The sequence below is a fragment of the Micromesistius poutassou genome, assembly GCF_964030765.1.
Source record: "Micromesistius poutassou genome assembly, chromosome: 16".
Taxonomy (NCBI): Eukaryota; Metazoa; Chordata; class Actinopteri; order Gadiformes; family Gadidae; genus Micromesistius; species Micromesistius poutassou.
This window is the reverse complement of record NC_140286.1, coordinates 11,640,327-11,667,816: the sequence shown is the minus strand read 5'-3', so window position 1 is coordinate 11,667,816 and position 27,490 is coordinate 11,640,327. Positions and strand designations below refer to the sequence as shown.

Genomic DNA, 27,490 nt, shown 5'->3' with positions numbered 1-27,490 from the left:
TGTGGTTATATGCGCGTGTTAACCCAGCCTAGCCTCGCTGATTGCTCTGTCACGGTAGAGTAATCACTGACGTTTTAATAAGCCCAACACCACAGGATCTCTCTCTCGCTCTCGTTCTTTTTCTCTATCTCTATCTTTCTCTTTCTCCATCTCTCTCTCTATCTCCCTCCCTCCCTCTCTCGCTCTTTTTCTCTCTCTATCTCTCTTTCTCTCTCCATCTCTCTCTCTCTCCATCTCCCTCCCTCTCTAGCTCTTTTTCTCTATCTCTATCTTTCTTTCTCTCTCTCCATCTCTCTCTCTTACTCTCTCTCTCTGACTCTCTTTCTCTTTCTTTCTCTCTCTCTGACTCTCCCACTCCCTCTCTCTCTATCTCTCTCTCCCTCCCTCTGCAACAGTTACCAGAGTGCACACAGTCCTATCAGAGCCTGTCAGACGCCCCGACACGGTGCCATCCCAGTCCACCCATATGTCCGGATGAAATAGTTTCTGTTATAAATTGCTTCTAGCTTTGAGACAAATGCATTGGGAATTGTGGGGGTGGGGGTGGGTGGGTGGGTGGTGGTGATGAGACAGAGATGGAAGAGATCAGACCCTGACCTTTCAGTCACATGACCCCTGAGTATTATCCAATGAATTCCAAGCAACACGTTAGGTGCGTTATTAGCATTGAAAAATGGATGGATTATCCGCAAAGGCGAGCAGAGGGAACGTGTTCGGAGGAACACAGAACGATTTTTTTCTCATGACGCCTTTTCAGTCGTTTTTCTCTTTCTAAGCTTAAATGATTCACATGCTACATTTATCGTAAGATAAATTGAGAAAAAACAAATAGCTTCTTAGGGAAAGGTGAGTAAACCTAATGGATCGGATGACTGATACGGCCCGGTGAAGACTGGTGAGCGCCCAACGCTAACAACCTCACACAGAGATTACAAAAACACTGTTGTGTTAAGCAGAATCCAATCAGCCAAAGATACACCATTCACACCATTAAAGGGAAGTAAAATTCCTTTAACCTTTTATTTAATTCACACATACACTCACACACACACGCACCGACGCACGCACACACCCAGACACACACTCATACACACACACACACACACACACACACACACACACACACACACACAAATACACACACGTGCACGCACCGACGCAAGCACACACACACACACACACACACACACACACACACATACATAGACACACACATACACACACATGCACACACACACACACACCCACACACACAAACACTAGCAACAGGACAGAGCCAGTGATGGGTCGTGAAACAGTGATGCCATCTGGCGCTGGAGGCTGTGCTGGCCCGCGTGTCCAGCCAAACCACACCAGGTGAACAACAACACAACCAGTGGGCCCGTCCAGTGGGACCCTGGCACAACAACCGGTCCAACACAGTATACATCACTGCTCCTCAATAATATATAACTCGTCGTCATTGAAAATGAGGGAAACCTCAATGCCTTACGAGTGTAAATAAAGGTTTGAAATGAAATAACACAAAAAAGAAACACAACATCACCACATCTATAATCTACGAATAATATGAATAATAACCCAAACAGGAAAGATAGATAGATAGTTAGCCGCAGATCAACTATTGGTCACCGTGAGTGGTACTCATTGATATTCATCAGATGAGGACTTGAAAGAGGCCAGCTCCATGGGCTGGCATCCATTGATATTATTTCATCCAAACAAGTAGTTCTATGAGTGCGTTTTGAAATGGCTCCTCACCAGCTGCTGGCCTTGGGGGCCCCATCCGGCGTACTGCAGGGCGGCCAGGCCCACCTCGGGGGGGCTCAGGCTCCACGTCTGCCTGGGGGGAGGCAGGCCACACAGGGGTGGTGGCAGTGGTCAGTCTGGGTGTGCTTGTTACACACTATGTTCTAGCCGTGTCATTCATTCTAACAGAAGCATTCAGTCATCTGATCTGTTGGTAACCTGATGTACACGTTTTAATTAGATTGACTATTAGTGTGTGTGTGTGTGTGTGTGTGTGTGTGTGTGTGTGTGTGTGTGCGTTTGTGTGTGTACAATAGAGAAAGACAAAGAGAGTGATGAGAAAGTGATGAGAAACTTTTTTTTTTACTGTGTTTCACTCAAATATATATTTTTTGATATTTATATGTATATTGTCTATTGCCCTGTACTGCATCATCTCTATGTGTTTACACAGGGAGAGGTAAGGCTGGGCTAACTTTTCGACTGTGGGCCTCATCAGTCATCCACAGCCTATTTTAGTCCAAGCTAACTTTGCTCAGCTCAGTATAAATTTGGAGCAAGGGGGAAGTGGGGGAGGGGGGGATGGAGATATATGGACAACTGAAAAAACTGAACCCAAAAGCAGTATCTAGAGCTAGAACTAGAGCTCGAACTAGAGCTAGAACTAGAGCTAAAACTAGAGCTCAAACTAGAGCTAGAACTAGAGCTAAAAGTAGAACTAGAACTAGAGCTAAAAGTAGAACTAGAACTAGAGCTAAAAGTAGAACTAGAACTAGAGCTAAAAGTAGAACTAGAACTAGACCCTAGACCTAGAGCTACAACTAGGTTTAAAACTAGAGCTAGAACTCAAGCTAAAACTAGAGCTAAAACTAGAGCTAGAACTAGAGCTAAAATTAGAGCTAAAGCTAGAGATAGAACTAGAGCTAAAATTAGAGCTAAAGCTAGAGATAGAACTCGAGCTTAAGTTAAAACTAGAGCTAGAACTAGTTAGAACTGGAGCTAGAGCTGGAACTAGAGTTGAAGCTAGAACTCTCTCTCTCTCTCTCTCCCCCTTTGCTCTCTCTCTCTCTCTCTCTCTCTCTCTCTCCCCCTCCACCTCTCCCTCCCTCTCTCTCTCTCTCTCTCTCTCTCTCAGAACGCCCCGGACCAGGTGAGACTCACGGGGTCACGAGGCTGCAGACGATGTAGCTGGCTGCGTAGGAGTGCTGGTAGGCCTACAGGGACACGCACAGAGACACACAGGCAAACAGTGACACAGCAACTGACTGAACCTCCAACCTTGAAGGGTGAAGCAGGCGAGCGCTTTCGGTTAGCGGATGGCTTACCGGTGTCACGCCGTAGGCCAGCAGCACGTGTTGCCTGTCAGGGGAGAGCTGGTACTTGGTCGCTTTGTACGTTTCCTGGACGGGGGAACAGAAAGCGGTCAATCAAAAGATTGCTTCCTGATTGAGCTCGAGTGGGTACAGGGTACGCTGTAACGCAGGGCCGCGCGCCACTCACAAACATCTTGCTCTCCACCAGAACGCGCTGCTCCATTGTGTCCACGTTGAGTCTGACGACGTCACCTTCCCTTGAGCGGAACAGCAGTTCATTGTCTGGGGGGGGGGGGGAAAGGCAAAAGACGAGGCGAACACACAAAGGGGAAGAGCGCAGCGTTAAATAGGCAACGCCGGCTCTTTATCCACCGACGGACTTAAGATCCACTCGCATTGTGCTCCCCGCCTCTCAGACGTGCTTGTCATGCATCGACTGGACAGGAGTGCTGCCATTAAACGTTTCCCTTTATATTTAGGGCATGTAGCAGACGCTTTTATCCAAAGCGGTTTATACACACGTTCACGGCGGAGTCAACCGCACACACCCAAGGCGAGAGCCGGCTCGTCGGGAGCAGTTAGGGTGAAGGTGCCTTGCTCAGGGGCACCTCGACACTCAGCTAGGCGGAGCCGGGGATCAAACCAGCATCCTTACGACGGTTCAGACACGCACTCACACTAGCATCCGTCCGGGTACAAGGCAACCCGGCGTCTCTACCTCCTGAGCTAAGCCGACCCCATCAGCCTTCAGCTATCACTGTGCATCATGGTCACCACCCCTCACCGCACACACGCACGCGCACGCACGCACACTCACACACACACACACACACACACACACACACACACACACACACACACACACACACAGCGCCTGATGTGGGTGCCCTCTGGCCCAGTGCCAAAGTGCTGCATGTCCCCCATCGTTCCCACACGCCGTTCCGCCCAGCGCACACCGGCCCCCGAGGGAGCTTTCCTTTTGAGCAGTTACCATGGCGATATTATCTGATGTGTTAACACTTAACACATCGCAGGCGTTTTTAAAACAGTCAGACGCGCTGCTTCCACACAACCCTCAGGAGTCCTTAGGGGACGTTCAGCAGCTTTATGTGTGGGGCTAAGAGCTGGGATTCACCGACCTAACTGCTAGGACAGAAGGGGAGGCAGTAAAGTGCCAATCACCAGCTTTGCTTACTCCCATCCCGGCCAGATGAATTTCAACACTATGAGACGTTGACATTTTGTCTTCCTGCGTGCTGGCAGGAGGCAGCGCAATCCAATTCACTTTCACAGCCAATTTGGAGCAGGGCTGGACACTAACAGGTTGTGAATGCCGGTGTGAGCTCAGTCCAGGACGTCCCGACCCGGCCAACTTAATTAGGGTTAGTAATTCTATTACTGCGGCTCATCTGTGCAATGCCAAGCTCAAGCATTTTGAATGATATCGCATGACAGCATTGTAGTACGGTGTTATTGCATTGAGGCAGCTACTGGATAAGCTTTTATATTAAAAATGAAGCTGAAAGTGAATTATATCCCAAATCGGTAACCAATCCAAAAAAAAAAAAAATCCCCCCAAAAAAAGTCCAATCCAGAAACATGTGGTGCTAACATCTAAGCGTAAACATTTCCACAATCCCCGGCTTGTTTACATCACTCTCCACAACAACACTTTGCAACCGTTAGCGTTAGCTGCACACAAAGCTAAACCCACGCCTCTGGCTGTTTTTCTTCCTTTCATCCCCGCATTTATCCTTCTCAAACCAAATGAAGCAAACCATTTTCAAAAAGGCAAAAAGACAAAGGGTTCTCGTTGTATCTCCCAGCCTCTCTCTGTTGTATCAGAGGTAAAGTGAGACAGGGCTCGGGCTCAACTCAGCGGCCATTAAGAGCAGCTCGAGCGCTACGAGAGACCCAGAGGTCGGCAGGTCCGGAGACTGCAGAGCGCGGCGGTAATCAAAGCGCTGCGGGGAGCCGGTATGCAACGCTGCAAAAAATGAATACACCACAAAATATTAATGAGGAACACTTAAGTACACGGTTGTCCTATTGGATTTCATTTCGGGGAAGGTCTTTATAGCTGCAAATCCCCGTTGATTGTGTTAAAGTAACTCAATCGACACACCACGGAGTCGGATCTCCTGTCAGGTTAGGACGCTGACCCTCGGCCTGAAGGACACATTGGCAAGACTAAGCCCCGGATGTATCCGGATGTTCCACAGTTCACAACGTTAACGTGAGCTGATGCTTATCACCTGGAGACTGTTGGCGGGAACACAGTTGTGATTCGTCCCAGAAAGAAGCGGTTGCGCACTCTGGGCTAAGTAGGGCGCTGGAGAATAGGATGTTATTCTTCCCACCGTGCCGTCGTTACGGCGGCCGGTTTGAGCTCGGATTGTGCGCAGCGGTGCGCGGGTGTGAGGCGAGGTGTTTGTAGCCAGACAGACGTGGTGTGCGTGTTTGTTGTGGCGGTGGTGGAGGTGGAGGTGGTGTTGTGGTGGAGGCGGAGGTGACGGCGGCGGTGGTGGTGGCGGCGCTGGTGGTGTAGCGGTGGCGACAGCATGAATGTTATGCTAGTGAAGTTAATTAGCTTCGCCCATCTGCTTTGGGGACTGCACTCTGGCCTTGTTGCCGCCTGCTACTACTGCTTTCCATCAATCAAACAGACCATCTTTAAAGGCAGGGGAAAAGTTCCACTTTGAAACACGAAACACAGAAAGAGATGGCAATGGCATTACTTCTGTGTTTAAACAAGCGGCTCTGAACTAAGTGGCAAAGAAAATGAAACGCCTGCTCAGAAATCGACAATGCCTTTTTAAGTGTAGCTCTGTAGCGCATATCAAATAATACAATTATACAAAACAAGCTGATGTGATTTGACTAGGCAAAGATGAGCTAATGCGTTTGAAGCATCGCATCGGCCTCGCAGGAGCAGTCTGATTGCCAAAAAGCCTTGGTTCACACTGTTCAGACACATTGTTCTCACACCTAGCACCATTAGCAAAGTGCTATTAGCTAAGTACCGTCACCTAACCACTGCACTGCTGTAGATAGGGTGACTGTAACCAGATGTCTCACCTTTCGTACTGTTTCACCCTTCCCATCGCCCCGACATCAACAGCTCCCGCTACGAATGTCATCATAACGGCAACTTACTGTGACGTAACTTACTGTGACGAAACAGAACACCTGCCGACGGCAGTAGCCATCGAAGACAATAGTTGTCACGGTAAGTAAAGACAGATGAAGACGTGTTGTTGTTGGTGGTGTTGTCGTGGAGGTGGAGGTGGAGGAGGTGGCGGTGTAGCTATCGGCATTTCTCCCGGGGCCAGACAGTAAAGCTGGTACATTCTGACAGAATATTGTTAGCATAATTACAGTCATAATTACAGTCATTACATAATTCAGTCATATTTTGGCCAAATTGTGATATGTAACCTAACTCTACTCTGCTAACGCTGCTGTTTCACTGTGCCCCATTGGCTATATCCTAAGCCAATCAGAGTGCTTCTATATTCCATAATCACTATCTGCCTAAGTCATCTATTTGACTTTACTTTATTATTACTATTACTTGTTTTTGACGCTTAATACAAGATGAACCTTAACATTTGACTCAGGCAGTTATGATACGAGGCTAACGATATGCACAGCTTGAGGGGAGCAACGTGGGGTACATCGTACTGCCACACTACATCTCTGCAGCCCAGTGCACGTGCGAGGCGATAGTCTGGAGTAAGAGTTTGATGTAGGAGAGGTCGAGTGCGACTCGTGCCATGGGGGCCTTCTGGCAGTAGGATCAGATACCATCGAGTCAAAACCCAGAGCTCTCTTTGATCAATATCTTAGCCAAGCTGCTTTATGGAAGGAGTTCAAGCTGCCACTTGACCATCGGGCTCTCTTTTACAACCATTGGGTCTGTCCTGTAACAACACGGCTCTGGGCTACACAATAAAAGCGTAACACAGGCACTAATGTGAAACAAACAATAAAATGCAGCAGGATATGGTGAGGGTATAGGGAAGGGAATGAGCTCTGCCTGTCTATACTTGTACGTCTGATTGTGAATGAGGACAATCTGCAACCGGCGTTTGATATTGGGTAGTGCGAGTTAAAACCGCTGTCAAAGGTAGTTCACCCATTCTTTATATTCTGAATACATATGAGTCTGTATTTGGCTAGGAATCCTATCTCAAACCTAGTAGAAAGAAAGAACAGAGAGAAAGAAGAACCGAGTTCACCAACAGCTGACTTTGAGAAAGAGGTTTTTGTTAAATACATTTCCGGCAGAAAAATTGCATTTCTTTTACACTTGTGTCTGAAAGTAATTGGTGTCTAATCGGTTGAAGCATTAATAGAAAGTAACCCATCAGTGACCCATCTTCACAATGCTGGCTCTGGGAAACGATCTGTAATGCTGGAAGTTCAGTCTCTTTTTTAATATAAGCTCACATGCACAAGGTCTACCAGAGCCCATCTACGGAGAGCCTTGGCACTCTCTATTGAGCCCCATTGTATCCAACTTGGTTGAAGTTCCATTAGAATTCCACTGGGGGTGATCGCATGAGTGCAGATTGAATGGGGGTCTATGGGGCTAGACGGCTAAATGTGTCTCTTTCACCTGCTTGTCGTTGAAATATCACAGATTGTATTGTAGATTCTGCAAGTTCAATATAGATTATAGTTCAAAAGTCAAATGAATGAGTACTTATGTCCTTTTGATTTCTTACAGTTTGGGCCGTTGTTGGCCGTACACGCTAGCATTCTGCTAATGAATGCTGATTCGTCAGGGACAGACTTGCGACTGATTACGACCAGAGACCCCTCTTGATGGCATCTGAAGCTGAAGCACAATCAGAAGCATTATCTTAAGGGGGACTTTCCGTCAAAGTTAATTGTTATATATGATATGTATATATATAATATATAATATATTTATAAAACGGGGGGCCTAAATCAAGCAATCTGATTGGTTCCCAACCGTTGTATATTGAGCGTATACACACAGCTATGACGCCCGTTCAGTTTACAGAGTTCAGTATCACTCCGCGCCTAACTCTAACTGTTGTTTATGTATATATAAAAGCGATAGCGTAGTTCACTGAAGCCTAAAAAACATGTTGATTGCTGGAGAGGGTGGAAATGTTGTAAAGCAATAGGCACACGGTCGGCAATTTAGCCTACTATCGAGTTCGAGTGAACTCGATAGAAGGCTAAATTGCCGGCGAACCAAGCTACCGTCTTTAGCCTAGCCTTCTCTCTGAAGGACGCTACAGTGTGTTGCATAGCAACCGCCGTACACTTTGCCGGCAGCCAGGAGGGACTACTTTTTTGTATTCGTTTAAAAAAATGCTTTTCCGACTTTCTAGCTTTTTCAAAATTGAGGGTGTCTATGACTTTCATTTCGCCATATTTACGTAACCGTTTTATAAAAGCAATAGATCACTTCAGTCAGTGATATACGGTCATTATACCACAGTGAAGGGGGTCGCCGCCCCTCCGCTGCGCGTCAGGACAGACAACGCCCCTTAACTGTGGTATAATGAGCGTATACCACAGCCTGTCGTGATCTATTGCTTAAATATATATATATTATATATGTGTGCCAAAGTGACTCAGAACTTGCTGTAAAGCAGGACCTCTGGCAGTGTCATCATCATTTTGAACTTTTTTGAACATTTTTATAACAGTTAAGTGAACTTAAAAAATTCAACATGCAGCTGAGTGTATTCTTTTAGCCCCCCCTTTTGAATGTGACTCTCAAATTACTTGACAAAAAATTACACCCTGAGAAAAGTGGAATTAGAGGGTGAAACCCCATCGACTCCCATTCATTCTGCACTCACTGGCGAGCGCCCTCACATGGACAGAGATGTCAGTTCAGGAACCGGAAGTCACCAGAGAGTGCCAGTTCTCTTCATATTAGACATTCTCTGGTGCTACTGCTGTCTTCTATCAATAACATTAAACCTTTAAAATGATCAATAGCCTGATAGAGTCAGTATCAATAGCTCCAGGGGTAATTACTAGTAGCTCTGCCCATCCCTGATCAATATACCAAGCAGTCTTACTTCAGTCTCTTGGCCGGCACTGTTTGACACTGCTTGTCTCTGCCAGCAGGGGGCAGTGAGCTGAACAATGAGCCTTAGAAAACCATGTCATCTGGATCAGGGTCCTTGGAAGTTGACGTGTCACATGATACAAGTCATGATGGGGACTGCATAAGCACAATAAGGCACAATAAAGCACTATAATTATCATGTAACCAATCATTTCTCGAAAACATGCATCCCCTTAGGGTAAAATAGTGTTATCGAAGAGGTAAAGTCAAAGATTTCTGTTTCGATCTATTTGGAGACACCCTTGGGCAACACTTTTGTCTATAAGTGGCCATTTTTCCAAGAGTCTAGTGAATGAAACTAGTCTAGTTTCATTCATAATACTGAAAATGAATGGGCTTTCATCAGTGGGCCCGAGGCTCATCCACCATTGTGTTACCACATTCAGTGGTAGATTGTATTGTATTGTATGTTGTATGTCCTTGCACTTAAAAATAGCACTTAGCATTGTGTAGCATCTTATCCTAGCTATCTCTGTTGTTTACGGGGAATGGGTTAAACTAACAATTGTTAGTGCTTGGCTCGGTTATATGAACATCCTTAATGTACCAACACCAACATATTGTTTCTCTTTCTTCAGACAAATGTACTTATTGTAAGTCGCTTTGGATAAAAATGTCTGCAACATGCCCTCAATTTAAATGTAAATGTAATTTAAATAAAAATCAAATGACATGACAGATATTTATCTTAAATGAAAATCTGGAGATATTTCCACTTGAAGGTGAACTTTACCCTCAATCCTAACCCAACCGAACCATACTCATGCTAGAAAGAGAGTCAGTAGCCTTGTCCATTCACAGGAGGATGCATCAAATGTGTTTTCCATCATGGCTTGAGGCTACGTACCACTCAGCCATGTGCCCTCAGGGTGATGGATGTGCAGGGCCGAGCCGAACACGTCTTCCACGGTCACCTTCTTCTTCAGGGCCAGGCTGTCATCTTCCCCTGCAACAGACGGCACCGCAAAGACGAAGCATGTTTACAATGAAATCAGACAAGGATGAACTGTGTGTGGTTATGGCATAAGGATCAATGACATAAAAAAAAACTGTATGTGTTCAAATGTAGAAATCAGGACTAAAACGTACATCTCCCAATGTAGAAATCGGGGCTAAAACGTACAAGTCGTAATGTAGAAAATGGGACTAAAACTTACAAGTCCGAATGTAGGAATCTGACTAAAACGTACAAATCCAAATGTAGAAATCTGAATAAAACGTACAAATCGAAATGTAGGATCGGGACTAAAACGTACATTGTCCAAATGTAGAAATCGGGACTAAATCGTATGTGTCCAAATGTAGAAATTTCTACTAAAACGTACGTGTCAGAATGTAGAAATCTGACTAAAATGTACGATTCCAAATGTAGAAATCTGGACTAAAACGTACAAGCAGTTCAAACCCCCTGTGGCTTCTCTTAGCGCGCTGGGGGTTGTCGCTGTGTGGGTGACATTTCTAGTTTCTAAGGAAAAGCAAGACACACACTGGTGTGGGGGAGATTAACAACATACTGTGTACGCTTTTCTTCACATGCAGTCGTGCTCAGGGAAGTCACAACTTTGCGTTGTTCTTCTGAGTCGACACAAGCCTAAATTGTGTGCACTTCCCAAAGAGAGTTAGCGTGGGGAGGAATTCTGATTACTTCCTCATATCGGTAATTTGAAAGCAGGTGCAAAGAAGGAAGGTAGTGTTGGTATGGCTTGTGTCTGCAGCACGACGAAGACAGCTTTCTCTCGCTCTCGTTCCTAAAAGTCCCGATGAGATCAGAAGCCGACAGCTGAGGAGCAGACACAGCTAATGTAGCTCAGGTGGGAGAGCGAGAGGGAGAGACAGAGTGAGAGAGCAACAGAGAGAAAGGATGAAAGTGAGAGAAAGAGAGCGAGTGACAGAAAGAGACAGAGGGAGAGATGGGAGATATAATAAGCCTAACCTGTCTGTCTGCAAACCGAATGGTAAACAGCGACGCAAGCACACAAGTCGTTGGCGTGTTTGACAGCAGAGTCTCACAGCATTGGAAGACAGAGAGAGAGAGAGAGAGAGAGAGAGAGAGAGAGAGAGAGAGAGAGAGAGAAAATGGATCCTTCTGGGAGTGCATGCAAAGTCAGAGAGATCTGGCTCCATAAATACGGAGTCGCAGGAAAGTGTTTGAGCCTTTACAGACATTTGAAACCAGAGGAGGAACGCTCTCTCACCCGGCAAGAGAGTCTCTAGAATCAGAGCTCTCATTTCCCAACACCAGGCAAATGGCATCTCTGATGCCGTGCCAATTTGACAAATGGCTGGGGCTATTACTGCATAATCATCTCCATTAAACAGACTTGAATGGCATTACACATTAAAAGGCCCATTATCTGGTGAGAGGATGACCTCGCCTTTGTGAAAAACCAATATGCAATCTGACCCGCGGAAATCTATGAAATATGATTTCTTATAGGGAACGGGCTGACGATTGAATACACCTACCTATAACGGAATTGGGGATGTCATTAGAAACAAAATCATTATTATTTTGGTTGGTAAAAGCTGGTGGTTTGGGTGTGTAGCTGTATGCATGCCATCCGTACATAATAGTGGGTGTGTGTGTGTGTGTGTGTGTACCAGTGCTTACCGTCTGAGTGTGTGTAGCTGTATGCATGCCAGATGTACATGTTGGTTGTGTGTGTGTGTGTGTGTGTGTGTGCGTGCCTGCGTGAGTGTGTGTGTGTGTGTGTGTGTGTGTGTGTGTGTGTCTGTGTGTGTGCGTGCCTGCGTGAGTGTGTGTGTGTGTGTGTGTGTGTGTGTGTCCGTGCCTGTGTGAGTGTGTGTGTGTGTGTGTGTGTGTGTGTGTGTGTGTGTGTCTGTGTGTGTGTCCGTGCCTGCGTGTGTGTGTGTGTGTTGGTTTTGTGTGTGTGTGTGTGTGTGTGTGTGTGTGTGTGTGTAGGTGTGTGTGGGTGTGTGTGCGTGCGTGCTCCTGTGTGCATGCCCACGTGCGAATGCGCACGCACACACGCGCGCGTGTGTGTGTGTGTGTGTGTACTCACGCGGGGTGAGGAGGATGACGGAGGTGACGATGAGGAAGCAGATGATGAGGATGACGAGCAGGGCGATGACGATGCCCTTCCAGTTCCTCTGGGGCGGGGCACTGCCCACCAGGTCCTGCAGAAACAAACACACAGTCAACGCACACCTTCAACACACACCGTCAACACACACCGTCAACACCCACCATCAACACACACCGTCAACACACACCTTCAACACACACCGTCTACACACACCGTCAACACCCGCCGTCAACACAAACCGTCAACACACACAGTCAACACTCACCGTCAACACACACCGCCAACACACACCGTCAACACCCACCGTCAACACTCACCATCAACACACACCGTCAACACACACCGTCAACACACACCGTCAACACCCACCGTCAACACACACCGTCAACACACACCGTCAACACACACCGCCTCAGACTGGAAGCGGACCAATGCACGCAAACTTCGCTCAACCCCCAGATCAGCGCTGACACACAGACTTCAATCGAATTCAAACGGAAAAATTGCGACCCATCGCAGATCTGCACACATTATGACGATGTGTGACAGCCCTCGTGTGCCTCCTGAAAGAACGCGGCGCATATTGTTAATGATTGAGTCTGTGCACCGCGTAAACCTTTTAAAGTGTGTCAATGGGGTGTGAATTCACACAGCAGAGTCGTATTATCCAGACCTCAGCGTTCCCAATGAGGCGCGCATGACCTGATGATGAATGATTGTGTTATTCATGATCATAACAGAACGAAATGGGTCAGAAAAGATTGAAATTATTCAAACAAATTATTAAATTTTATATTATGTAACAGTTAGTTCCGACCTCGTCGTTTGATTGGACAAAAGGTGTTGCGTGCTGATCAAGAGTAAAACAGCGCTGGGACAATTACAAGTACATGTACATGTATCAGTCGCCGTAACCTCTGTTTCAAATTCAATTAATCATGTTAGCAATCGTCAGCTATCTTAAATTGTAACTAACTTTGCAATGCAAAGATGAGCATATTTCCACATATAAAATGTTTGTTGTCACGAGAGGACCAAGGGGAGGAAAAAATCCTGAATACTTCTCGGCAAACCTCCAGCTTTCCCTCAGCTGAATTACAAGTGACAAAGCGACAGCAGACCCGTATTTCACTGACTGGCTCAATAAATGGAAAGATACAGTTTGTACACAATGAAAGATAGCTGCCTGGAGTCATGTGTTTAGAACTACACAAAGTGGCGAGCTAGTATGCAGGAAAACGTTTCTTGTGTTGCTTGGCAACAGTCCAGTCCCAGTGCGGAACTATTTCTGTTGGCAAGGTTAAATCAACGATTAAATGAACGAAAAGATCATAACCTCTTCGAGTAGCTTACACTGATAGCTAACACATTGTGCTTGTAGAACTGTTGCGTGAAGGCTGTGATTATATATACACCTGCACTCATAGAATGCGTCCTTGTACCTCTGAAGGAATCTCATCTGTGCTGATATTCAGTACAGGAATCCTTGTTGTTTGATTTTACTTAAAAAACAAACCAACAGAATCACAATAGCCACACATATGGGTAACGTTCAAAGCCACACACCGTAGCCATACACACAAAAAAGTTTATTTTCAACAGATGGTGACGGAAACTGTATTTTTCTCCGGGCATTCCCCACTGTCCCTGCGCTGGGAGCCCCTGCAGGTGTGCCCTGGCAGCCCCGCACATGAAGCACAGAGATCACCCTTGCAGTCAGCCAAACACGGAGCTGCTCTCTTAGCACTCAGGGACCCGCGCAGAGGCTGGACGGATGATGGAGTGAGCAGCTAAGTCCACACGACCGCAGGCTGTTATAAGTGCAGCACCACAGACTGAAATTTAGGAACCGGCAAGCACTCTTTCGCTGTTGTAAGCCCATATATATTTTTTGTATTACTGATGATAGCAGAAAATCATATCATCATCACAATCATATATTCCCCACCCTTCACCGTGGTACGCGGTGGTGCTGTCTCTGTGTGATCCAATGAAGGGTTCAAAAGTCAACACTTCTGTCTGGCGCACACATTACAAGGCTTTAGACGGGTTGTCATCTAAGAAAGATTATACACGTGCACATACACACTCACACACACACATATATATTAATTGCTTTTGGTGTACGTTTTTCCTTGCCAGTTTTGCCATACCATTGATGATATGGCGATGATATGAGTTACTGATGGAGGTAATGAAATACCTCTATCGTGGCTGATCAGGCTCTGCTTTAGCTAGCAAATGTAAGAAAGTGGAAAGTAATGGAAGAGAGGATATTACAGCTATACAGTAGGAAATAACTTACCCCCAAATTACTTTTTCTGTGATATTACATATTTTCAAACTCTAATTAATTGCAACCAATTGCATTTAGTTGTCCAGCTTCTTTTAAAAAATGTGTAGGTCCTCTGATATCAGCAGGTGGGCTAGTATTCACTGATTCAATTAAATAGCTTTGGAGATAGTACAGACAGCAATGTAACTTTCCATTTTATTTGTTTTTGCATGGTTTTATTATTATCTGATTTAATATCTATTTATCTAAAAATCGTTTCATAGCAAAGCTACAAATTTGACTTGGATCTCGATGATTGTGTGCCAAGGAAGAATGTGAAATGAAGCCAGTGGTCGAAAAATAAAAGAATCAAGGCCATTAATACACTAGGTCTTTAATTTGCTTGAATAATAAGGATGGAAATTACTTGACAAAATACCAATGAATTACTCAAATGAATGATTCATCTTTTATAATGCAGAAGTACGGTAGACTTCGACAAAGTCTTCTAAAAGGGCTGTTATTTACAATTTTACAAAGTTCATTTTAATGCTAAAGCAAAGTAGCTTTTTAAAAGGAGGGCAAGAGTAGTCCGTCTGTTGGGTGTCATGGCAACAAGGCTCCCTTATAGACTGCTCGCTGTGCCTCAGGGGGTCTTCTCAGGGCTCTGGTCCCCGCTCCGGTTGTCCAGCAGTTTGAGGGACACGGTGGAGGGCGCAGAGGCGAGGAGAAGGCTTTTGATCTGCCTTAAGTCGTCGTCTGGGGTCATGGGCGGCCCGTGTGGCGGCGGCAGAGGTCAGAGGGCAGCAGTCTCCCTTCAGAGGTGTGCGCGGACGTTAGAGACCCAGCTGTGGACTCTCCCCCTCCACGGCCCGCCCCATTGGCTGCATTATTAGGACCATTAACACCAGTTTGAACCAATTAATATCTTATAATGTATCAATCACAGTGATTGATACATAAGGTCTCACATTTTTTATTAGAAAATCCTGATTGTCACACCAAATAGCCTAGTCACAGCTCAATTCTAGAAAAATAATGAAGGAATAAAACCTCTAACCTCAACCATAGCCTCTCTGGTGTAACAACTACTGCTGGGTGATGGAAACCCTGTCACTAACTGCGCCGCTCGCGATATGAATGCACTGCAGTAGAGTGGCCACCGGGACCCACTTCGTACCTTAATAATACTGCAAACGGCCCTACACCATCGTCTTACCTCACTCGGCGATAGATAGGGACTTAACTGGCATTTATTTAAGTGAAAATCTTTGGAGATCTTCTAGATTGGCATCAAAAGTGTGTGAAAGAGTGTGTGTGTGTGTGTGTGTGTGTGTGTGTGTGTGTGTGTGTGTGTGTGTGTGTGCGTGTGTGTGTGTGTGTCTGCGTGCATGTGAGTGTGAGTGCGTGTGTGCGTGCATGCATGCATGCGCGTGTGTACTGTTTGAGGTCCATTTCGCCCCACGGTTAGGCAAATCAATGGGGAAGGCTGTACAACAGCAAGCACATCAATATGGAGATTTACTGCTTCATAAAAACAGGATGTGGAGATAAAGCTGTAGGGTTGCATTTCTGCGGGATATTAATCCGCTGTTTTATCACACAGTGGAGAGGACAGAGACAAGCTCTCATATTTAGCTAAATGACAATTCAAGCATCTGACCTTAAGATAACCTCTTTCTGTCATCTGTAATGAAGAGTTGGCGATATTTCTGGAAAGTGGGGAACATGAAATGTTCTAGAGACCCTTGTCAAGTAGAGTATTTGGTGTTGCCATGGTGTGAACCCATCCAGGGCTAATGAAATGTAAATGTCAGAGTTTAATCTATTTTCGACAACACAAGAACAACAAAAAAAAGGGATCCCGCTGCTAATACTCTAGCTGGGAGGTGCACGTGAATATTCATTTTCAACTTCCCTGCAACCCTAACATTTTCAATTTGCTCATTGTGCTTCTCCACTAACCTGCCGCCTCCAAATTATTCAGCAAACACCCCGCTTTGTAAATGTTTAAATCCCCCGTCTGATCGGCACTCACACTTCTACGTTCACTCGATGGAAAACGTGACATGACATCCACGCAAATACCTTTTTCTGTCGTCAAAGGAAAGCCCATCTGAATCAATAGATAAATAACACCATGCAGGGTGTCGTTGAATGAAAAGCGGCCTGGTCCCCCAGACAAAGCAATGACAAGACACTAGGCAGGGGTCTGGTGATGTCAACCACAGCCTGAATGAGGCCATTCAGCGGCCCACGCAGGGAGACTATGGCCGGGTTGGCACACATCAGGCAGGTTGTTTCAGCTGCCGCTGTCTGGGTCCGGGGCTCGGCAGAGAGACAACAACTGGGAGGGGGAGTTGATGGGGAAAATAAACTAAGCCGTCGTTGGAAATGGTGATCAGCAATCAGTCCCTCGTTAAAAAGCGCAGCTTGAAATTATTTTTAATTGCTGAAGTAAAACACACACCATTGAATGGGAAACGGTTGAATACATCTTCTTGGGGCTTTGAAAACCGTGGCACAGATGTGCCATATGCTTATTATGTTTCCATGGCTGTTACAACTGAAGCCATTACATTCCTGTTTGTGATTGGGCCGTTAAGATGATCGTCACGAGAACTTGAGAAAGTAATTTGAGGACATATGAGGATGAAGGCCATGTATTATAAATACACTGTACTCTGTTACAAACTGCTGCTCTACAGCAGCTCCCTGCAGTCCCCGTGAGAGATGTAGTCTGTTCCGAACTTCCACCCTAATAATAATCTGCCATAGCATTCAAACAGATCTCTAGAGTCTAAGCTCAGGGTTTCTACAACCATACAGACGTAATATAATAAGGTTTTTTGTCATTGCATCTGTGGCAAAATGGAAATCCGACCAAATTGAATCACAGGAGAGGTGACACTTGGACAAAGGAACGATATCGGCATATCAGAAGCAATTCTCAGACAAACCCCAGTGAATCCAGTGGGTGAGACCGGAGAGAGGCGCCTGCTTTGTCATGTTGTGTTGGTCGGCGTGAAGAGCAGGCATGCATACAGTAAAGCAGATAACAATGAGAGCAGCATCAATAAATTAGGAGCAGCGGTTTCTATTCCTTTCCTATTCAAACACAGCACCATAACAAGCCAAGAGAATTTTTTCCCCACGCTAGATAAATGTCTTCCTGACTGTGCTGTAAAGGGTTTATATACCCAAGAGGGAAACAACTAATTCTTAGAATCCACCCGTTTCTATTTCCATTCTATTTCCCAAGAAAAAGGGCTTTAGGAGATCTTCTTTTTTTTGCTCAACTCAAGCCTGCTTTATTCTTCTCTTATCTGTTATCTCTCACTTTTTGCTCTCTCTCTCTCTCTCTCTCTCTCTCTGTCTCTCTCTCTCTCTCTCTCTCTCTCTCTCTCTCTCTCTCTCTCTCTCTCTCATTCCCCGGTCCCACTTTCCCTTTGTCTAACCATCTCTTTAGTCTCTGGCACTCACTGCTGAAGTGTGAAATGGATCTTTCCTGATCTTGCGAGCCACCTGGTTTCCAAGGGAACCAAGAGAGTCATCCGAGTCTGATGTGAAGTCAGGAAAGGGGTTGGCATAGGCAGGGGCGAGGGCTAATATTACTGTTGACTCTCGCATGACAAACAAACGGCCCTCCCATAAGTTTAGAAAACGCATGCGGGAACCGGGAGAGGATTCACGACGAAACAACAAAATCAAAGTGACCCCGAATTTGAAAACGAATGGCTACTTTGAGGCCTAAAGATCACCGGGAGGGGGGGGGGGGGGGGCGGGGGGGGGGGGGGGGGGGCGGGGGGGGGGGACCTGTGAGTAGTTGACACATGATCTATTGGCCGCTGTAATGCAGTTGCAGACTGAGGGGTCAAACATGAAGTGAAGCAGTGCACTTTGGACGTGAGGGTAAACTTTTCCCCTGGAAGTCCATCAATTAATCATAGGCCTTCACAAGTGAGATTAAGAATTCATGCCAGCTGGATATTGCTCCAGGGTCGGAGGGGATGAGTGTCTGTCTGTTTCTCTTCAGCTTGTGTTTCCTGGTGGGCAAGTCAGGAGGGCGAGAGCCACACGCAGTCGATGGTTCGATAAGAGACAACGCGCCTCTTAATAGCACACAGCCAATTAAAGCTCCATTAAAGACTTTCAACAGGGTTATTGGTGCGATCAATCAACACCACCGCTCTTATGGGAGAACAAAGTTAGGGAAAATTCACATCGGTCATATGTGGCGTTTGATTAAATACCCTTTTTGACACTTTTGACGCTATTTTATGAATATCACATGACATGGCTTTTTGAGTCATCAATCATAAATAGTCAACTATCCAAAAGAACAGATATTTTTTCCAGCTTTTTCGAAAATGTAGGCTTATATTTAAATTCCACCTTGACATAGAAATAGCACACTCCGTGACCCGTCATTCACAGATACGGACGAGAACACTATTATTCCATTTCCGATTTTTCTCCCTACAATACATTTTTTAACATGTCCTAAAGAGGGCCCGGCACACTTTTCCCTCAGCCACATCCATCGTCTGTATTATTCATTTTTACGGCCTCACACACTTACAGCCAATGGAAGAAACACACTTCCCAATCTGCGTGGCGGAACGGTTCACTTATTCAAGCAAATGCATTAGAAACGGCAAGAGAAAGAGCTTCTTTTAACACAAGAAAAGGACACATCGGGCGCCTGGAACCGCTGTGACAGACACGCTGGCAGCCAAACCGTCTGCCCTATGCAGAGCGTTGCCAAATGTCAAAAATATAAAAGTCTACGCTTTTAAATGGCTTTTTGTGCCTTTTCTGGAGTGACTTTAACGGTGTGCCAGGGAGAATACGGGGCGTGCGGAGAGAGGGGTGGGAAAGATAGGTAGCGCCGTGCAGTGGTGAACTCCTGCTGACTCAATCAACAGACAGAGAGTAGAGGAGACTGAGGGGCATAAGGAGCCTGGCCGGCCGCGTATAAACTCTGTAGTCTGAAAGGATTTGGAGCGCGGCTCGCCCCCAGACTTACCTGGCTGGCAGCAGGGAGTGTCTCCTATAATGATCTCGAGAACAGAAAGTGAAAAATAGCAATGGAGGAAAAAGGTCTGCCACCTTTAGAAGGCGAGGCAGGAAGCGGTGGTGCAGACCCGGCAGGGGGCCGGAGGGGTGAGAGTGGATTATATAGATGGAGCTGTTCCACCCTCCACGCATCGTACTTCAAATCCTTTTCAGTAAAATTTTCATTTGTTTTTCTCATCCAACTCGATTATCGTTGCAATAATGCGATTATAGGATATATTACGCAGAATTACACATCTGTTGGGGTTTTTGTTCTGGCAAAGAGCCATGGAGAATAGTGTTCATGTTTTTGTGTTTCAGATGAAGTTGTAAAGTCAAAATGTTCTTTAACCCACACCATTCCATCCTTTAAGCTTGTGCTGCACTGGTCACCTAAACATCCTTACTACAGTAGGTAGCACCTCATTATATGGCACTGATTATACGTTCAGGGTATGCTCCCCATTGTGATTGGCCCCTGATTGGTCTACACATGGCAGGGTCTTTTGTGTGAGAATGAATTGATGCCGTGATATGGAGCAATCCAGTGTACACATTTAATGTACAAAGGAGACCACATCCGCTTTTAATGTGGAGAGTTCAGTCAGCATGACTATGTTGCTGCCCATATAACCACCAATTATCATCATGCCATGCTACTTCCTGCTCTCTCACACTCTCACTCTCTCTCTCTCACACTCTCACTCTCTCTCTCTCTCTCTCACTCTCTCTCTCTCTCTCTCTCTCGCTCTTTGTTAACTCAGATAAGATAACAGATGGATAAGCTTCAACATATGACTCTAGAATCCCATCGCATTAAAAATAGCCAGAGCCTAATCTAGAGTAAGAATGTAAACAGGAGGCTGTATTCAATATAAGCCTACATGTTAATCCAGAAATCAAGAGATCCACCATTGGCAGAACAAGCTGAGGAATAAGAATGAGGTGAAATAAATACATACAAGCAATGGCATGCACTGGAGACTTTGTATTTGGTTTGATACTGTTACGTTTCTGTTGGCCTGCAACCAAAACTGTGTCTCTCTCTTCAGAATCCTCAAGAGCTGCGCCTGCCAATATCCCCAACCCAACTAGAATATGTTATGGGTTTTATATTATGTTGTTTGAATGGATGCTCGACTGACCTGATGCCCACCTGACCTTATATTTATTTCTACAACATTAAACAGGTGCTGGGGCAACATCAATGCTTGACACATGCAAATACGAAGACAGTAGGGCCCACGCATCTGCACTATTGACTGACATATTTTATCATTAGCCTATATTAACAACAACAACAAAAAGAAAGAAGGCAAGGCAAAGAATAAAGACAGAAAGAAAGAAATAAGGCATGAATGAAATAAATAAAGAAAATAAAGAAAGATTCGATACAATAACGTCTCTCCCACATGCGACAACCAACGTGATTTTGTTATGGTCAGGGTAAAAACGAAAAGAACGAATTCCCTGAAGGACGGAGTTATCACATTGCTTTGACTTGACCGCGGTGTTTTAGGTGGACATGCAGTAACTTGTACGGCCAGTTGCCTATAACAGTGGGTGGATATCAGCGTATGCGAGACGCTCAGAAGTTTCGCCCATTGCCTTCATCTCAAACGAAATTCATATTGATTACAAAGTCCAAAGCAGTTGTCTACGTATCATAGTCTACCTTTGCGGATCGTTCGTCTACGTATATTACAAAAAACGTGCTTTCAATATATTGACAGGCAAACGCATATAATTAAAATTTGGTAGACGCGCATTTTCGGGCGTAGAAAGGCGGTGGAGAAGAGACGCGACGCTGAGATCGCTTTGCAGCGACAAACTCACTCCTACCTGCTCCTGCTGCTGGCTCGTCTTCGCCGGTCCATTTTGCTCCTTAGCAGAAGTCATGACAAATGTGACAAAAGAGCGGGAAGATAAACGCTGCCTCCAGCCCCCACAGGTGCAGAGCGCTACTAACAGAGAGCGATGCAAATCGAGAGAGAGCGAGAGCGAGGGCGAGAGAGGGAGGGGGGGGGGGTGCAGAGAGGGAGAGGGAGAGGGTGGTGGTAGGCTACTGTGCAAGGGGGGCTACTGGGTGTACTGAGCAGTGTGTGGTTGCCAATTGCGTCTCAGGTCTGTATACTTCAATGCATTTGTTTCCCATGGCTACAATGTCGTAATCCTTTTCTTTTGACTAGAAATTAATGACCGGATTTACATGCATTGCAGGCAGGAAAAAAAACAAAATAATTACATATTTGTTGTGAACTGTAGGCTATACACTGACTATGGTTGTTATTCATTCAGTTAATATTCAGATGTGCAACAGATGGTTAATATGTTATTCTAACTTGTCTGCTGTGTAGAGAAATCCAACGTGGGCTATATTGTTTAACTAACTAACTATCCGTAACGGATAAAGCAGTGGGCTACCACACAAACACAAAGGCAGCCTTTAACCTATAGACATCACGTTGCGATCGCCCTCAGATTGTGTTTTGCCACACTCATAATACATAATGCAGCCCGCTACATAATGTATCACCTCTGTATTAGTTACACCGTGCGACGACCTGTCAAAAGAGACAGCGGGCTCAAGGTTTGTCCTCTCCCCTGGGACTATATTTAGCCTATCCACAGCCTGCCCTTCCACGGTTAACAGAGACCGTCAGCCTGTGTCAGTTCAAAGTGGCCGCTCATATCTACCTGGCTGGCCAATCAGCGAAGAATGCGACACACTGTGAACACACAATGGTCAATATTTCTATAGCATACGGTCTATAGGCTGCTCGTCACACGCTCAATCTCTAACTCTATAGGGAAGTTAGGGTAATTGAAGATGGGCATGCTGTGTGTGTGTGTGTGTGTGTGTGTGTGTGTGTGTGTGTGTGTGTGTGTGTGTGTGTGTGTTTGCTGTGTGTGTGTGTGTGTGTGTGTGTGTGTGTGTGTGTGTGTGTGTGTGTGTGTGTGCTGTGTGTGTTTGTGTGTATATATGTATGCTGGGTGTGTGTGTGTGTGTGTGTGTGTGTGTGTATGCTGTATGCATGCGTACGTGCATACACATGTGTAGCATGCCCACAGGAAACACATCTCTCTCTTCCTACACTGCTGATATAAAAAAATAAGCTCCCCAAAAACAAAGGAATGCTGATGCCCGGGCTCTTGAGAAGCAGTGTTTCATTCCTCCCACGTGAAGCAGAAATAGTTCCTTTCCCTAACAAAACAGTGTTCGCCTAGGAGCGAGACCTCTATGTGAACACAACCACACACCGAAATACACATACCCATACACATAATATGCACACACACATAGGCACACACACACATACGTACACAAACATAGCCACAAAAACAATGATGAAATCACTTTGGATAACAGTTGTTGGAATGCTGTTCTGTTACTATTTTTGCACAGGAACGGGTCGGGAATCGTTCCTAGAAGGCTGGTCTTTTGAAGCCGTTCTCTAGGGAAGGAGCACAAAGCTGGGAGATCTAGCAGGAACTCTTCAGCTACCTTCACAACACTACACTGAGCGGGCTGAACACATATAATCAGGGTTGATATAATCACAGAATCAAGGCTACCATCATCTTCTCAATCCCAATAACCTTTATAGTCAATTATTACATTCTTCCCGAAATATATAAATATGAGCCCAGTTTTGTGTTAACAAAGGTTGTTAACATTATGTTCTTCTTATGCATACGTTGCTGTGAATATAAGACTGAATCACTTCACAATTCGGGACCACAGCTCCCCTGAAACATTAATTAAATAATAGTAAATATTAAATCCTATTTAATCTTTCAGGAGACAGTAAAGCCACTTACAGTGAATACTGATATAGATGGCTAAGGAGCAGGCGAGGGTTATAATATAGCTCGCTACTCAAGTCTGCTTACAACTGTCCTGAAGACATTGGGGATTGCACCCAGAACCTTCCGCCTTGGAGTTGTGCCCTATCCTAAGACCCGCGGCCCTCAACATCTTGAAAAGAGATAACACAAATCCAATTTCAACTCATGCAGCGCAGAACGAAATAAAATCCTTTGTTTTGAGGATTTTGGTTTCATATTATCCATTGTTCCAGACTCCAGTCCTGGTTATATATGTGTTCTAATATTTGGTTATGCCTCTCCTCTCCTGCTGCAGCGGAATGGAAAGCACCGTACAGACCAGAGGGAGGACGGATACCAATGATTTTCTATTAGTAACGCAACATTTTGGACACTGCGCCGGCTCTAACAGCTGAGGGAGGGCCGTCACACTCCCATTTCGCAAGACGAACGCCCTCTGTTCAAAACACCTCCGTAGTCACCCCAGATGTGATTCTGGGGAACCACAAATAGATGCTGGAGGATATCCACTCTGCTGGATCCAAGTATCGATGTCCTTCTGCATTATTAGACATTAGGGGGGAGGAAACGGCATCAAGCGCACCTAATTTGACACGTCGAAAACAACACAACATCCGGGAAGAGATGGCGGTTCCCATGTGACTGGATGTGGTATTAAGGTTTCAATGGATCGTAATGCCTCTGACCCAGGACTTCAGTGCTTTTTGTTGCTGTTCTAAGGCTGAGGCTTTCATCCAATCCATGGATGAAGCTCAGTTGAACTGCATGCTAGCTCCCCCCAGTGATGGCCAGGTGTCTGACATGGTTGCTGTGGGGAGAGCGCTGGAGAATCGCCTTTGGGTTTGCTGATGCAAAAATTAAGATACTCTTTTTTTTTTTTACACTTGTTGGTCAAAAATAAACCATTTGACATTTGAGGGCTAGCAGAATGTCAGCTGGACATTTTGGACCGTGTCTACCGATTTCTGGCCAGTAATGGATGAGATATCGAGACAAAGAGCACACAAGCTTGCCAAGCACAGAGACAATGGGTTTATGCAGATGAGACACAATGGATCTGTGCAGCATTAAATAAACAAATAGCCCTGCTGCCGTTTTCGGCAGTCCAAACACGAACTCTCGTAGCGAATACGCACCACAGACACAGAGAACGGAACAACACGTGTCAAAACATGTGTAAGCACAACAAAAAACATGAAAGGAGCCATTCCCATGAATGATCCAACATGAACTATTCAGCAAGGCCCTCCATTCACCGGCTGCAGCAGAAGGGTTTTTGAGCTGCACCCACACGCCCATCTTCCCTGATCCCTCAGCGAGGCCATTGATTCCCCGGCCGCCAGTCTCCTTTCTCTGTGGACGGCAGCTGTAACGCTAACCCCCCCCGCTGTCATCACTCACGTCTGCTTTGTCCTTTGGCACCCGTCCCGTAGGGCGGTGGAGCCGAGTGACGCACGCAGACGCCCGCAGACGCCCGCACACGTACGTACGTATGCCCGCGCACGCGGAGACGCACACACATACGTAAATGCACAAAAACGCACATGCATACACATACACATGCACGCGGGGGGACGCATACACACATACACACACGCAAACACACACACACACACACACACACACATGTATGCACGCACGCACACATACACACTAGGGCTGCGAGATGTCCTACTTTTTCACATCGTAATACCGCCAAATCAGAACTCTCCGATGTCGATGTCATCAGAACCCTTATACACACACACACACACACATTAAATCCCGTTCACTGATAGGTGCATGTGCCAACCTGCCAGCGTCGACAGTGAAGCCATTATAGTCAGAGTTACATGGTTGCCTTTATAGAATAGGATAATTGGACCAGTTAAAAGCAAGCATGGTTATTACCACGTCACTCCAATTGATTTGGAGAAGTGCATATTTGGCATGTGGGAAGAATTTCATAAATTATTAAATTCTTAGCATTTTTAGACTCATTGTTAGACTCACTTCCCTGTGCTCCAAATATAACAAAATCCTGTATTTGTTGTAATGACAATTTCACACACACAAACACACACACACACAGACACACACACACTTACAATAAGGGTACAATAATCAACTATTAATAAACATTAGTTAATGCAGTAATAAGCATTAACTAACAATAACTGAACAGTAGATGAACATAGGGAACAGTCTAACGGTTTAGTGATATTTAACATATTGTGTTTATGTTCATTTTCTAAGGGTGTTCATGGTAAATTTTCATTCATATATTCTTTACTTGGGTTTGGGTTTGGGTTAACTTTAACCCTTAGGGTTAAGGGTCGGATTGACCCTAACTCTAACCCTTTTAAATAATGTATAAATGAATACCGTAGGTAATAACATTAGCAAATTATTACAAACCATTGGCTAACTGTTAATTGTAAGTTAATTGTTTGTTCATGCTTATAACTGCATGCTAATTGTTAATTAAGGGTTAATTATTGTAACCTTATTTTAAATTGTTAGCCACACACACACCATACACATGCACACATACATGCACACAAACACACATACATATAAACACACACACACACACACACACACACACACACCACACATGCACACACACACACCAACCACACACATAAACACACACATCGCTAGAACCTACGTTTGAAGACGAGGAGGAGAGTCCACAAATGGATACGCCGATACATCCGCTCACTCCGATGTAGTGAGGAAGCTGACCTCTGATCTCCGACCTCTGACCTCCGACCTCTGACCTCTGACCTCTGCAGCCACCACACGACAGACGACAACTCAAGGCAGATCAAAAGCCTTCTCCTCGCCTCTGCTCCCTCCACCGTGTCTCGATCGTCCGTCTCCAGCGATGGCCGCGCTGGGTCCTCAACACCAGCCGCCCCCCTCCCCCCTCCTGAGGGGAGCAGCAGCCCGCCGGCCCCCAGAGCCACCGGGCCGCCCTGAGGTGGAGCCAGGAGGGGGGGGGGGGGGGGGGGCGTGGCTAGAGAGGACGCCGCCTCCGGTAGGGGAGCCCAGAGCAGCCAGACCCAGGGTAGTGGTCACAGAGGGAGGGCTGGGAGGGAGGAGGAGACTGAAGGAGACCAGGAGAACGGTTCCTCCACAAGCTGAAGGACTGAAGGGGACCAGGAGAACGGCTCCTCCACACGCTGAAGGACTGAAGGGGACCAGGAGAACGGTTCCTCCACACACTGAAGGACTGAAGGGGACCAGGAGAACGGTTCCTCAAGCTGCCGTTCAACCGATGTGGTGATCAGAGCCCAGAGAAGACCCCCGTCAGACCCAACTACCAGTCTGTAAGGGAGCCTTGTTGCCATGACACCCAACAGGCGGCCTTTTGTCTTGAAAAGCAGACCGGGCCAGAACATAGTTACAATAAAATAAGCATTATTTGGCCTATGACTTTTATTATACTAGATATTGTAATGCAAGCTGTTCATGAATGTCGGTACTTAACTTTTCGAAACCAGCCAAAGAAGTCTCATATTATAAGAATTTTTAAGGGTGGGGAAATCGAGAAGTAATGTATACGGACCTTACAGATTTAGATACCTATGTTATTTTCAATGAGGTTTGAAATGAATAAGATAACACTTGATCAAATATTTATGGGTAAGTATTGTCGAGAAATGTCATTAGTTGAAAACCACAACAACGTAAAACTCACTGGAATAATACACCAAGAGTCAGCATTTTTTAACATTGGAATAGCCCATCTGCTGGAACATTTCAAGCTGAATTAACTTTAAGTATTCTCATTAATAGCTTAGACATAACACGTAAAATCGAAAGAGCAAATGGTCAGATTGGTGCTTTGGTTAGAAACTGAAATTTGCTACTTGATAATGGAAACAACAACATATGTTGGGTTTGATATCCGATAAACATCCAACTCATATTTACTCAAATGTATTCTGAGCATCATTAAAAAAGTTTGGGAAGAACATTACAAACAAAACCGTTAACTATAATTATTCAAAAATAGCTTTGCATTGTTAATGTTCAGAGAGTACACCCTGTGCTCATTCCACCCAGACCAATTACAGCGCTCATATGCGTC

General features: G+C 45.5%; 1 protein-coding gene across 1 annotated transcript in view; it reads right to left on the bottom strand.

Annotated features, from left to right (window-relative positions):
- The window catches only part of LOC311361340 (A-type potassium channel modulatory protein DPP6-like), a gene marked incomplete at both ends in the record, with an annotated part of 58,053 nt that overhangs the window by 18,099 nt on the left and 12,464 nt on the right, over positions 1–27,490 (bottom strand). The window contains 6 exons of the mRNA XM_084481507.1: positions 1,762–1,843; positions 2,911–2,963; positions 3,075–3,149; positions 3,250–3,344; positions 10,031–10,129; positions 12,207–12,321. Of these exons, the coding sequence (XP_084337633.1) occupies positions 1,762–1,843; positions 2,911–2,963; positions 3,075–3,149; positions 3,250–3,344; positions 10,031–10,129; positions 12,207–12,321 (519 nt within the window). The remainder of the gene's footprint in view (positions 1–1,761; positions 1,844–2,910; positions 2,964–3,074; positions 3,150–3,249; positions 3,345–10,030; positions 10,130–12,206; positions 12,322–27,490) is intronic.